This window comes from Phascolarctos cinereus, unplaced genomic scaffold (assembly GCF_003287225.1).
Source record: "Phascolarctos cinereus isolate Bilbo 61053 unplaced genomic scaffold, phaCin_HiC Scaffold_726;HRSCAF=1367, whole genome shotgun sequence".
NCBI lineage: Eukaryota > Metazoa > Chordata > Mammalia > Diprotodontia > Phascolarctidae > Phascolarctos > Phascolarctos cinereus.
Window position 1 is genome coordinate 354033065 of NW_027556098.1, and position 13185 is coordinate 354046249.

The 13185-nt window shown below is 46.5% G+C and overlaps 1 protein-coding gene across 1 annotated transcript in view; it reads right to left on the reverse strand.

Moving 5' to 3' along the window:
• DCHS1 (dachsous cadherin-related 1) overlaps window positions 1-13185 on the reverse strand; it is an 81500-nt gene that overhangs the window by 13014 nt on the left and 55301 nt on the right. Inside the window, 7 exon segments of the mRNA XM_020975896.2 lie at window positions 370-483; window positions 736-1623; window positions 2068-2277; window positions 7224-7343; window positions 7666-7911; window positions 8035-8896; window positions 9237-9394. Coding sequence (XP_020831555.1) covers window positions 370-483; window positions 736-1623; window positions 2068-2277; window positions 7224-7343; window positions 7666-7911; window positions 8035-8896; window positions 9237-9394 — 2598 coding nt within the window.

A 13185-nucleotide genomic window follows, 5' to 3' on the forward strand; every position in this document is an offset into this window, starting at 1 on the left:
TGGCCTCCCAACATTCAATATCAAGATAATGATAGCCCTTACACCCTCAAAGAGGGAACCTGCCCCACCCCCATCTCCACCACTACCCACTCCTGTTGGGATACAACCCACAGACCTCAGAGAGACATTAAGAATTTGAAGACACAGTCCCACCTCGCACCTCAACGATCTTTAACCATAATGAGAGAATTTCAGTAGAGTGTGAAGCTTTCAGAGAGCAGAGACCCCTTCCTGCTTACCACATCTTAGACCATTCTGACCTTAGATAGTTTCTCCCTGATCTCAGGACAATCCATTAGATCTCAGAGAGACACAGACACCCAACCCTTTAGGTAAGTCCCTCTACCCCAGGCTGCTTATAGACCCTACCTGTGCTGGGTTCAATGGAGAAAAGATCATGTTCGTTGCCACTGAGGATGCTGTAGGTGATCGCGCCTGTGGAGCCCCCAGCATGGGTGGCCTGGGGGGACACAATGAGGGTCCCTAGGAAGAGGGGGGAAGGGCTCATGGGTGGAGCTCAAGGGTCAGGATCAGATCCAAGGGGAGAAGTATTGAGGGATCAGAGAACGAAGCATCATAAGCTAGATTCAGTCAAGAAGTTAGTTAAGTGTGTTGGGGAATAGGGGAGGATATGGAACAAATTCTGTGCCCAGGGTACCCAAACACATGCATGCCTACCCTGGGGGTGTTTAATGGCCCCCATTCCCATTTCCATTCCATGGCCCCTCTCCGCACCTGGTGGGGCATCCTCAGGAATAACAGCCTCACTGCTGGGCCGGGGAAATCGGGGGCCACGTTCAGTTTCCCCGTGTAAGCCCACAATAACCACACCAGTGGCAGAACGAGCTGGGCGGCCCAGGTCAGTGGCCACAATGAAGAGTACACGATCACGGGGGCCCAGGGCAGCTGGTGGACGTGCCAAGCGGATCTCACCAGTGTATGAGTCCACTGAGGCACCAGGAGGTGCAGGCCCCGCCAGTCGGTACAAGATTGAGGCATTGGCACCAGCATCACGGTCCTCAGCCCTCAATGTGGCTAATATGTGAGGACCAGAGGAACCCTGGCCCAGGGCTGTGCGTGTGGGGCGCAACCGGAGCCTTAGGGGGCTGGCTGGGAAGGCAGGTGCATGGTCATTAACATCACGTACAGTAACGGTGACAGACACACTGGCACTGAGTGGCCCAGCTGCGGCTCCGTCCACAGCATGCACCACAAAGCCATAGCGGGCCTGCTGCTCACGGTCCAGTGGAACAGCTGTGCGCAGTTCTCCTGAGGCAGGCTCTAGCAAGAAGGCACCAGCTGCACCTTCACCCAAATAGTAGGCCACACGTCCATTGGCACCAGCATCAGGATCACGAGCCTCCAGCTGCAGCAACAGTGTCCCTGTGGGTGCATCCTCAGGCACCTCTACTGCATAGGATGGTGCTGTGAAGGTGGGTGCATGATCATTGGCATCTAGCACCACCACAGTCACTAGCATTGTGGCACTCAATGCAGGCTGGCCTCCATCCCTGGCTGCCACCAATAGCTGGAATGATGGTTCTGTCTCCCGGTCTAGGGATCGTGCTGTGCCCAGTGTTCCCAACACTGCATCTAGGATGAAGGCTCCTGATGGGTCACCATCTGCTAGACCAATCCACACACAGAGACATCGGGATGGAAAAAGAGAGAGTTCAAGACAACCACAGTCAGAGAAATAAAGATGAATGGCCAGATAGAGATAATAACAGAGACAAAGACAGAAAAAGAGAGGTAGAGATAAGAGAATAGAAGATAGAGGAGGAAGCCAGGGGTGGGGAAGATAAAGAGTAGAACATAGTTAGTTTGGAGTGGGGGGGAATTGTGAGAATGGGGAGATGGGAAGGAATCCTATGTGGGGAGTGGAAAGTATTCTGCAGTAATGGAGAGGTGTAACATGGTCCTATGGAGTGGGCTTATGGTAGGTGATGGGGAGGTAGAAAGTGGTTTCATGGGCAAGCTGCAGGAAGGTTGTGTGGGGATCTTAAGGGTCCCAAAGAACCCCTGTTGTAGGGACGGCCCTAGACCCCGAGTTTTGATGTGACTTACTCAGTATTTGATAGTTAATCTGCCCATTAGGGCCAACATCAGGATCTGAAGCCCTAAGCACGGTCAGTGTCTGGGGATCCTGGCCCTCAGGAACCTCCAAGGAGAGATGGGAGCTCCCAAAGGCTGGTGCGTGGTCATTCTCATCCTCCACAGTCACATGTACTGACACATGGCTCAGCAGAGGTGGTGAGCCCCCATCTTGGGCATACACTGTAGATATATACTGTACTCAGCACAAATCCTGTCCAAACTAGAGCAGGGTGCCCTAGGTATATACATGCACACACAGTTACATACCCACCTATATACATACATACAGGCAGATGCAGCTAAGTAGGGCAGTGAGCCCCTGTCCGGGTCATACACTACAATTATATGCTGTACTTAATACAGATCCTCTCTAGTAACTAGAACCAGTACTGTGACACACCCCTGGCCTTAGCTGTTAAGCATGCACCTATACACATGTACATGCATGGACAGATACCTGGTAGAGAAGAGGTGGAAAATCCCCATCACAGGGGCATACCCCAGTAACATATACTTCCATACATATAAGAATGTACACCACTCAAATGCACGGATGTTTCCAAGCATGCACCTGGATATACGTTTATACACCATGCTTAGTACATATTCTGGGGCAGCTAGGTGGTGCAGTGGCTAGAGTGCCAGGCCTGGAGTCAAGAAGACTCATCTTCCTCAGTTCAGATCTGTCCTCACACTCTTACTAGCTGTGTGACCCTGGGCAAGTCACTTAACCCTGTTTGCCTCAGATTCCTCATCTGTAAAATGAGGTGGAGAAGGAAATGGCGAACCACTTCAGCATCTTTGCCAAGAAACCCCAAATGGGGTCACAAAGAGATGGACACAACTCAACAACAACAACACAACAACAGAAGTGGTATGTTTTCGTCAGCTCCAGGCTTCCCAAACCAGTAATATATAAATACACAAATGCAAGTACGCACTCACAAACACACAAGTGTGTCCAGGCATGCACCTGCACAGAGACATGTATGTATGTATATATATTGATATATAAATCATGCTCAGCCTAAATTATAAATTATACTGCTGTCCCTTGAGTTGTGACATAGTTCTACACTAAGCCTATAATATGTACATATACATACACACAGATACAAAACACACAGCCTCAAGCGTATACCTATCATACCTAAACAGCTGGGTGGTGCAGTGGTTAGAACACTTGCCCTGGAATCAGTAAGTTATGAGTTCAGATCTGGCCTCAGATACTTCCTAGCGCTGTGACTTGGGGCAAGTCACATTTTAACCCATCTGCTTCAGTTTCCTCATCTGTAAAAGGGGGACGATAATAGCATCTCCCTCCAAGGTGTGGTGGTGAGGATAAAATGAGATCACATTTCCAAAACTTAGTACAATGCCTAGCAAACATCAGGTGTTTAACAGATGCTCACTGGGGTAAGAATAGCGTATCTTTAAGAGAAGGAGTGAGCTTCTCAGGAGTCCGGAGAGTCAGACTCTGCTTCTGGCTCTCTCACTGAGCTGGGTGGTTCTAGGCGAGCCATTGACCTGTCTGGCATTCAGATTTCGTGTATTCAAAATGGGGATGACACTGTTTGTCCTGGTCTTCCTTAAAGGGCTGTTCTATGGATCAAATCAGACCATGAGACAAACTAACTGACCAGATTGGTCTTATTTGAGAAATTAAACTAACGAGCCTTTACTGTCAAAAAGGGGGATGGGGTGCCTCGGGAAGCAGGAAATGCCCAAGCCTTCAAACAGGGGCTCGATGGGGATTTTTTAATGTAGGTGTAGGTTGAACTTGATGTCTTAGTGAGGTCCCTTTCTGTGCTAAGATTCTGTAATTGTCATGACCGTATTGGCCTCTGGCAATGCCCAACCTGAAAGGCAAACAACAGTGTTGTGACTCAACAGCATACTCAGCTACCTGGAGTTGGTCATTCCCTCCTTGAAGCTGTAAAGGAACTTGAACACATTTAGCTACTGCGCAGTGGAATGGGTACCATTAGAAAGTAGCTGCGGGGCCTCCCCCTGAGGAGCAAGGGCCAGTCGAGTCAGCGTGGCGGAAGAAGATGTTAGAAGAGAACAGTAGCCAACAGAAATTCATGACTGCTTCCTGACTAGCAATAAAGGAGCTGACTGAGTTGGTTTTGTTTAACACAGCTTTATGGCATATTTTATATTCTCTACTACCTAAGAGGAAACCTCTCAGGGGTGAGAGGGAGAACCAGAGGGTCAAACAGAAGCTTTCCATTTGCTGTGAGAAGAGACACACAGCTCTGGTTTTGTTGTTGTAAGATCATTTTCAATTTTGCCCGACTCTTTGTGAACTCATTTGAGGTTTTCTTGGCAAAGATACTGGAGTGGTTTGTCCTTTTCTTCTCGGGCTTATTTTACTGAGGCAAACAGGGTTAAGTGACTTACCCAGGGTCACACAGCTAGTAAGTGTCTGAGGCCAGATTTGAACTCAGGAAGATGAGTCTTCCTGACTCCAAGACTGGCACTCTAGCCACTGCGCCACCTGGCTGCTCATGCAGGTTGTCTGGACAAAGGAAAGTGCCATCCTATTTGGAGAGCTGACTGAGAAAAGGCTACAAAATTCTACTGCTTTCTATAGCTGGAGAGGGAGGAAGGAACTGTTTGGCGTCTCAGAGCACATCCAAGAGAACTTAGCAGTTCTCTGGCTTGAGGTGATTGCTAGTTACTAAAAAAGCATAACACTTTTTAGTACCCTGTCAAGGATGGCTTTGTTTTTAAAAAGCCTTTAAAGCTTAAAAAACAAAACCTACTTTAATCGCCCAAGAATAGCAAAGAGGCAGCTTTGCTTTTCCCCACTTACATTCCTCCCTGCTGGGTTCCCATATGTGTGTATGCATGTCCATTCTCCCCTTACAGATACTGTGTACACTGCTGGAGGTGTGACCCAGGTTTATGGGTGGGCTCTTATATTTTGATTATTTCTGCTTTTACCTTCTATTCATAAATATTTTATTATTATTTTTTTGGTTTGTATTTTGTTTTAGGCAATTGGGGTTAAGTGATTTGCCCAAGGTCACACAGCTAGTAAGTGTCAAGTGTTTGGTCTGAGGCCAGATTTGAACTCAGGTCGTCCTGACTTCAGGGCCGGTGCTGTATCCACTGCACCACCTAGCTGCCCCCAATATTTTATTATTCTTGCTTTTGTTTTGTTTTATAAATGTTTCATGTTTAAAAATCAATGGTATCATTGTAACTATTCTGTATAAATGGAAAGCATGCTTGTGGGGGCCCAGGAACTACAGTGGTGATTAGTAGGTGTTCATCACTCTCTATGTCATGGAAACCCCTAGGACCCTGAGAGAGAGTTTGAATTGTGGCTATATGGCCACTCTTCTGGGGATATCATCTGAAGGCATGGGGAAATCCATTGCCAAGGTATTTGAAAGAGGGTAAGATACCAAAGTCTTGGAAAAAGTTTCAGACCTTATTGTTATTTAAAAAAGTGACCAATAGGGGCAGCTAGGTGGATAGAGCTCCAGCCTTGCAGTCAGGAGGACCTGAGTTCAAATCTGACCTTAGACACTTGACACTTATTAGCTGTGTGACCCTGGGCAAGTCACTTAACCCCAACTGCCTCACCAAAAAAATAAAAAATAAATAAAATTAAATTAAAGTGATCAAAAGATAATTAATAACTACTGGCCCATATTGCTACTTTATCATCTCTAAAATTTTTGTGAGAATAATCTATAATTTCATTTAGTGTATCCTTGATGAAAGTATGAGAAGGGAATAGGCAGGCTTCTGCAAACAACTTTTTCATGGCAGACCATATTTTTTTTTTTCTTAAGGAGACAACTGGAGTTAAGTGACTTGCCTAGGGTCACATAGCTAGTAAGTGTCTGAAGCTGTATTTGAACTCAGGTCCTCCTGACTCCAGGGTTATTGCTCTATCCACTACACCACCTAGTTGCCCCAGCAGCCCGTATCTTGACAGTCTTATTTGATTAAAATTTATAAAGAAAAAAAAAAGATACCAGTACACTTATTATTTGTTGACTATTTTTAAAAAGCATTTGATGAAGTTAAAAAATTCTACCAACAAAGTGCATAAGTGAAAATCATACACAATCCTTTCAAAGCTGTAACGGCACAGGTAATCTTGTTGGAGATTATAAATATTAATCATGGCATAGAACATGGACGTAGGTCCTTGACAAAGGTTTTTGCATTGTCACGGAGAATGTCCAGCATGACTTATCTGTCATACTGTGGATTTCTTTTCTGGGTATGAGTTCAACTAAAGGACTGTGAAGATCCCTTCCAGCTCTACAATCCTGTGTCTCTGAGCATGACTCAGAAAAGGACCCATACGCACGGCTCTGGTTTGTGCCAGCAGAACCTACCTGCCTTGTGGGAGTGGGGACAGGAATGAGTACAGGCCAGAAGCATACATGTGCTTCTCAGTGCACTAGTTTGGGAGGTTGTAATTAATTAATGAGTATCTACAAGGTGGAAGTGGGGATGGCTTTTAAATGAAACTTCACTGGTGTTTTTCAGACTGGCCCCATAATTCGGAATGAACAAGGCACTGCGGAATGATCTTTTAAAGTATCATACCATTGTTACTGAAAATCCCCAACAGCCCTTTCTTCCCATGTAATTTCTCCATGACTCTGCTCAATTTCTGACGAGACCAAAAGACTTGGACCTGCCTCCCACTTGACATCCCAAATGATTCATAAACTTTTAGAGCCAGAAGGGGCCTTAGAGCCGGTCTAATCCCTTCACCAAACTGAGGCCCAGAGACAAGGGACTTATACAAGGAGTTAATAGCAGACCCAAGACTTGAACCCTGTTCTCTTGGCTTGTCCAGGGCTCTTTTCTTTATACCATGATGCCTCTGGACATTATAAGAAATCTTTTCTCCTCACTGTCCCTTCCAGGTAGGAGACCTGGCCCAAGAGGGGCAGGTGCTACATCCTCTGTGATGCCCTTACAGGAGAAAACCAGAGATGGCCTTCGTCTGGTCTGCTGTGAGGGAAGTGATGCTCTTTGTTGCAAGGGGTCATGCTCACTATGGACTTTGTCAAACACAGCCTCAGCACCACGCACTGACCCCTCCCACTCATCATGCAAGTCCCCAGCAGCCCTTCCGACTCCCGTACCAGTCAGGTGGATCTCCTGCTGCTCTTCTCGGTCCAGGACCTGTCGAGTAGTGAGGACCCCGGTGTCTGGGTCCAGGGTGAAGGTGTCACCAGAGACACCACCATATGTCACTTGCCATTAACACCTTGGTGGAGAGGGAATCAATCAGTGTGTGTTTGGGGAGAGGGGGGATGAGATGACTTTTCTCATCTCTAGCTTTCAAATCTGTTTCAAGTCCCAGCTCCCTCACACTTGTCCTGTTTCCTCCATCGCTATCTTTCCATCACCCCCAATTCCACTGTCCATTCCCAACCACTATTCTTCCCAGTTCTACATTCCCCAATGTGTGCCTCTCACTACCCTGCTATTGTAATCCCTCTACTCTCACTGCCCCATCCTAAGGAATTCACTATGTTCCCATGCTGGTCTCCATCCCCCTGATTCTGCCTCTGTCCCCATGCACTGTACCCAAGTCAGGGTCGGTGGCATGCAAGGTGAGCACAGTGGTGCCTGGTGGACGGTTCTCAGGCACATGGACATGGTATGCTGCCTGTGGGAAGGTGGGGGCCTCATCATTGATGTCAACCACACTGACTGTCAGCAACTGAGTGGCTGATCGGGGAGGGGAACCATGGTCTGAAGCAACGACGGTCAGCACATATTCAGCTCGCTGCTCCCGGTCTAGGGGTCGTGTGATAGACAGTGCACCTGAGAGTGAGAGCAAGTGGTCACAGTTAGCCCCTAGTCCCTAGATGCTGGTGTCTGCCCCCAGGCTGCTCCTGCCCCACCCATGAACCGTACCTCTCATTTCTACCTCACCCACACACTTACCAGTGCTGGGATGCAAGTGAAAGTGCCCATCACTGTTGCCACCTGCCAGTTGGTAGGAAAGGCGGGCAGCCTCACCCAGGTCTGGATCACGGGCCACCACATAGAGTGCCACAGAACTAGTGGGCTGGTCCTCAGGAAGCAGGGTGGTAGGAGGTGAGACAAAGACTGGCACATTGTCATTTTCATCTGTCACAAACACCCTAGCCGAGACGCGAGTGCTGCGGCGCAGGCTGATGTTGCGGGCCTGATCGGTGGCCTCCACCAGCAAAAGCAGGGCAGGTGTGGCCTCACGATCTAGGCCTCTGGGGGCACTGAGAGCACCAGTGCGAGGATCTAGTCTCAAGGCAGGGACAGGGGGGGACTGGCGCAGCAGGCGGTAGCGTACATCACTGTTTGGGCCGGGCCCATCTGCGTCTGCAGCTTGGAATGTGTAGATAGCAGCTCCTGGGGGCGGGTTCTCAGGCAGTGCCAGAGTTAGTGGGTCACGGGAAAAGGTGGGTGCATGCTCATTCTCATCCTCCACACGAAGCTCCACACGCAGCAACCGAGGCCCAGCAGGGTAAACTGGAGCACCCCCACCCACCTCCTCAGCCCTCACAGTCAGGGCTCTCCATGCTGGCCCTGCTTCAAAGTCCAGGGGCCTGGCCAGGTACAGCTGACCTGTGGCTGCATCCAATGCAAATGTGCCCTCAGGGTCACCTCCACCCACCAGCGTGTAGGTAAGCACCCCTTGGGGGGCCCCTGGAAGTGCCACTGATCCCAGCAGGGAGCCTGGCTGAAGCCCCTCTCCTGCTGTCAGCGTCAGCACTGCTGGGGCTGCCGAGGCATCAGGGGCTACTGGGGATCTGGTCCGGGGCAGCACCTGCCAAGAGAGGTTGTGCTTGATTGGGTGTTTGGGGACAGGGATATAAGGTTAAGAGATGCAGGGCATAGAAACTGAGAGGTGATGATTTAAGGGTAAAGGAGCCCAAGAGGTCTAAAGACAGAGGGATATAGAATCTGGGGACAGTGGGTTTGGAGACAATTGGTTTGGAATACTGAGGTCAGGAATGAGAAGTCTAGGAATTTGGCGGAACTAGAAATGATGAGATTGGGGTTTGAAATTGGGGGGAGGGATGCTTGAGGTTGGTAAAATAGGGGTTTGGAGTTGGAGGAATGGAAGCTTTAAGATCCGAGGTTTGGGGGACTGGTGGCTCAGGTACCTGCAGGAGCAGCTGGAGGCTGGTGCTTCTTGGGGGGCTGCCCTGGTCCTGAGCATTCACTGTTAGCACATAGTGGGGCCTTTCCAATCGACTCAGGGGCCCAGCTGTGCTCAGCTCTCCAGAGTGAGGGTGTAGCAGGAATAGTTCTGAGCCAGGGCCTGAGAAGACAGAGAGAAGCAGAGGCCCAGGTCTAAGTCTGATGGCCAAGGAAGTGGCCTGAGTCGGAAATCTGTCCCTACAAAGCTCAGGCCCCATGATTCAAAGTCTGCATATTTTCAGTCATAGATCAGCCTCACACTTCAGTTACTATAAGACTAAGACAGCATTCTTACAAGGTTCTGTCCTCCTAGGTTCCAGTCCCTATGGAACTCTGATCACAGCAGCTTCCTTTATTTGCTTTCTCTGAAGTTTCCTGGATCTTGGGTGTCAAAGAGATAATGAAGTGCAGGGTTGGACATCTCCTTATGGGCCCTACCATAAAGGGAAGTCTGATTCATAGTAGCAAAACTTTTAAAGAACCAGACACAATGCTTTGTACTGGCCTCTTTCTCAAACTCTTAAGGGTTTCTCACCCATGTATCTGGAGATCAGGAGGAAGCAAACCTCGTGGGCAGCCTAGGGAGATTCCTAGGACCAGCCTGTTGAGGTAATATACAACTAGATTCATCTGGCAGGCAGCCAGGAGCCAGAGTCAATTATCACTACTGGCTATGCACTCGAAACCACTCTCTCTGGTGCACGTAAGACTGTCCTCATGGGACCTAAACTGTCTGATGTGTGCCCCCAGGATGTCCCTTTAAGCCAGTATTGTATATATGTTCAGTTCTCACGCATTTCATTGCCCCAGCAGAAAAGGGGAGTGGGCTCTTGTGAGAATTAGATGATGCTTCACTAGAGCTGAAATGCCCCCTTGAGGCTAGGGACTGTCTCACTTTTGCATTTGTATCCCTAGCACTTAGTAGGTGCTTCATAAATGCTTGTTGCTTGTTTGATTATGGGGGAGACCATGGAAGTCTTTCCCTTCTAGCAAAAAGGAAGATTTAGCATCCTCAGGCATGCCTAGGGACAACACTGGTGCTGCCTTCTAGGAGTGGGACAGGACCAGAAGAGAAACCAGGACCGAGGGGACTACCCGGTGCTCTGGTAATGTAACGAAATACTACTTTGCTGTAAGAAACTGCAAAAAAGGATGGTTTCAGAGAAACCTGGGGAGACTTCTATGAACCAGGAGAACATTTGATACAGTAACAGCAACACAGTGAAGAAAAACAACTTTGAAGGGCTGAATAAATCTGATCAATGAAATGATCAACCATGTAATCCAGAGGACTGATGAGGAAGACCTCCCAACAGAGAGGTGATGGGATCAAGCTGCAGACACATTTTTGGACATGGCAAATGTTTGGATTTGTTTTGCTTGACTAAGCATATTTGCTACATGGAAAAGAAAATTACTGTATTTATACCTTATCTAAGCTTAAGGAAGGTGGCCCATGAACTGCTTCTTTACCACTGGGCCTCAAGCATCACATGGGCCACATACCAAGTGTTATTTGCAGTCTATGCTTATCTTACATTTCACTCCTTTGCTGGTTAGTTAAAAGAGGGATAGCAATTTGGAATTATGCCCCCAAAGTCACTAAACTATGCATACCCTTTGACTCAGTGATACCATTACTAAGCCTATATCCTAAAGAGTTCAAAAAGGAAAAGACTCACTTTTACTTTCCAGGAGCTCATTCAAAGATTTTTCTTCTTCCTATTTTTTTAAGCTGGAAAAATATTTTCTATTCAATAAGAAATGCTAGAAAACACTGGATAGATATCTAGCAGGAAAATGGGTTAAGCATAGCAACCTATACCATATACTATAGAAATTCCCAATGGATAAAAGAACAAAATAGTAAAAAGTCACAAAATGAAAAAAAAAGTCACATCTCTCAAAACACTACATAGCAGATTTACTCACTGGTTGTGACATGAGAAATGATATGAGATGAAGTAGACTACTTACATTATATGAAAACAAAACTTTTACACAAATAAATAAATATAGCCACAAGAAAGATGTGGCCTGAGAAAGAAAAATTGAATATGCATCCCTAATAAACATCTGACACCCAAAATGCATAGGAACTGATACCAGTCACTAAGATTGAAGCATTTTCCAATAAATGTCATCAAAAGATGTGAACAGGAGCAGCTAAATAGCACAGTGGATAGAGTACTGGCCCCGGAATCAGGAGGACCTGAGTTCAAATCCGGACTCAGACACATAACACTCACTAGCTGTGACCCTGGGCAAATCACTTAACCCTGACTACCTCACATAAAACAAAAGCAAAAAAAAAAATGTGAACAAAGTTTTCCAAAGAAGAAATATGAACTCACATCTCCTATATTAGGCTTTTTTTTTTCTGATGCAGACAGATTGGGCAATAGCACCACACATATATTATCCTACATTTCTGAGGCAGAGGTAAAATACCAAGAGAGTGAGAAAAGCTCCCAATGTGTAACTTTGTGTCAAGAGAGAATCTCAAGAGACAAGAGCTATAAAGCCACAAGAATAGCATCAGAACATTGAGCCCTGTAAGGCATCAGAAGCTGGTGCTCTCATCCAAAGTATCAATCCTCCTTGGACCTCACACAAGAACTGTTGTTTCGCATCTTTTGGATGTATGCAGTATATTATGTATTATAGTTAGCCACTCCTATTATCTACTTTTATCTCTTGTTTGAACCTAGCTGATTTCGTGTTGCCTCCCTTATTATATTGTGAGCTCTTTGGCAGCAGGAATTGTTTTGTTTTTCCTGCCGCCGCCTCCTCTTCCTCCTCCTCCTCCTCTCTCCTCCTCCTCCTCCTCCTCCTCCTCCTTCTTCTTCTCCTTCTCCTTCTTCTTCTTCTTCTTCTTCTTCTTCTTCTTCTTCTTCTTCTTCTTCTTCTTCTTCTTCTTCTTCTTCTTCTTCTTCTTCTTCTTCTTCTTCTTCTTCTTCTTCTTCTTCTTCTTCTCTCACCAGTTAGCAAAGTAGATGCTTAATAAATGGTGATTGAGTGACTGATTGACCCTCCTCGAATCTATCTTTTCTCTGGCTGTCCCCTGAAGCCTGAAGTTCTCTCCTTCTACATTTTGCCTTTCTCAAAGCTCATCACAAATCCCACCCACTGTAAAAGGGTCTTCTTGGTCTCTCTCAGTGCTAGTACCTTCCTTCTGAAGTCACCTCCTGTTTAACCTGGCCCTGTCACGTATGTACATCCTTGTTTGCATGCTATCTTATCCATTAGAAGATGAACTCCTTCAAGGCAAGACTTTGGTTTTTGGCTCTCTCTCAGCACAATGCCTGGCACACGGTAAGTGCTTAATAAATGCTTATTGTCTCACTTTGACTTAACATAGCTAATTTCAAAATAATTGCTCAATTGGTAACCAGTCATTTCCTCTCTTAAAACATAGTCAATTTTGTTTTTTATGATATTTTGTTCTTACCGTGTCCAACATCTTCCAACACTTTCTTTTGATGAAAATTTTTATGATATAGGGGCAGCTACGTGGTGCAGTGGATAGAGAGCCAGGCCTGGAGTCAGGAGGACCCATGTTCAAATCTGGCCTCAGACACTTACTAGTTGTGTGACCCTGAGAAAGTCACTTAACCTCTTGTTACCATGGTTTCCTCACTCGTAAAATGGAGATAATAATAGAATCCACCTCCCATGGCTATCGTGAAGATAAAACAGATATAAAGTGCTGAGTTACCATAGTGCTTTGTATATAGTACGTGTTGTACAAACATTAGCTATTATTATTATAATATACAAGGGCAAATCTTCTCCAGCACGGTGCCTCAGTGCCTATCTTAACTGTAGTAGGTAGTTAATAAATCTATAAATCTTCATTTAATTGATTTGAATATAAGCACTTGCCTTCTTCTGTTTCTTTAACCATATTCA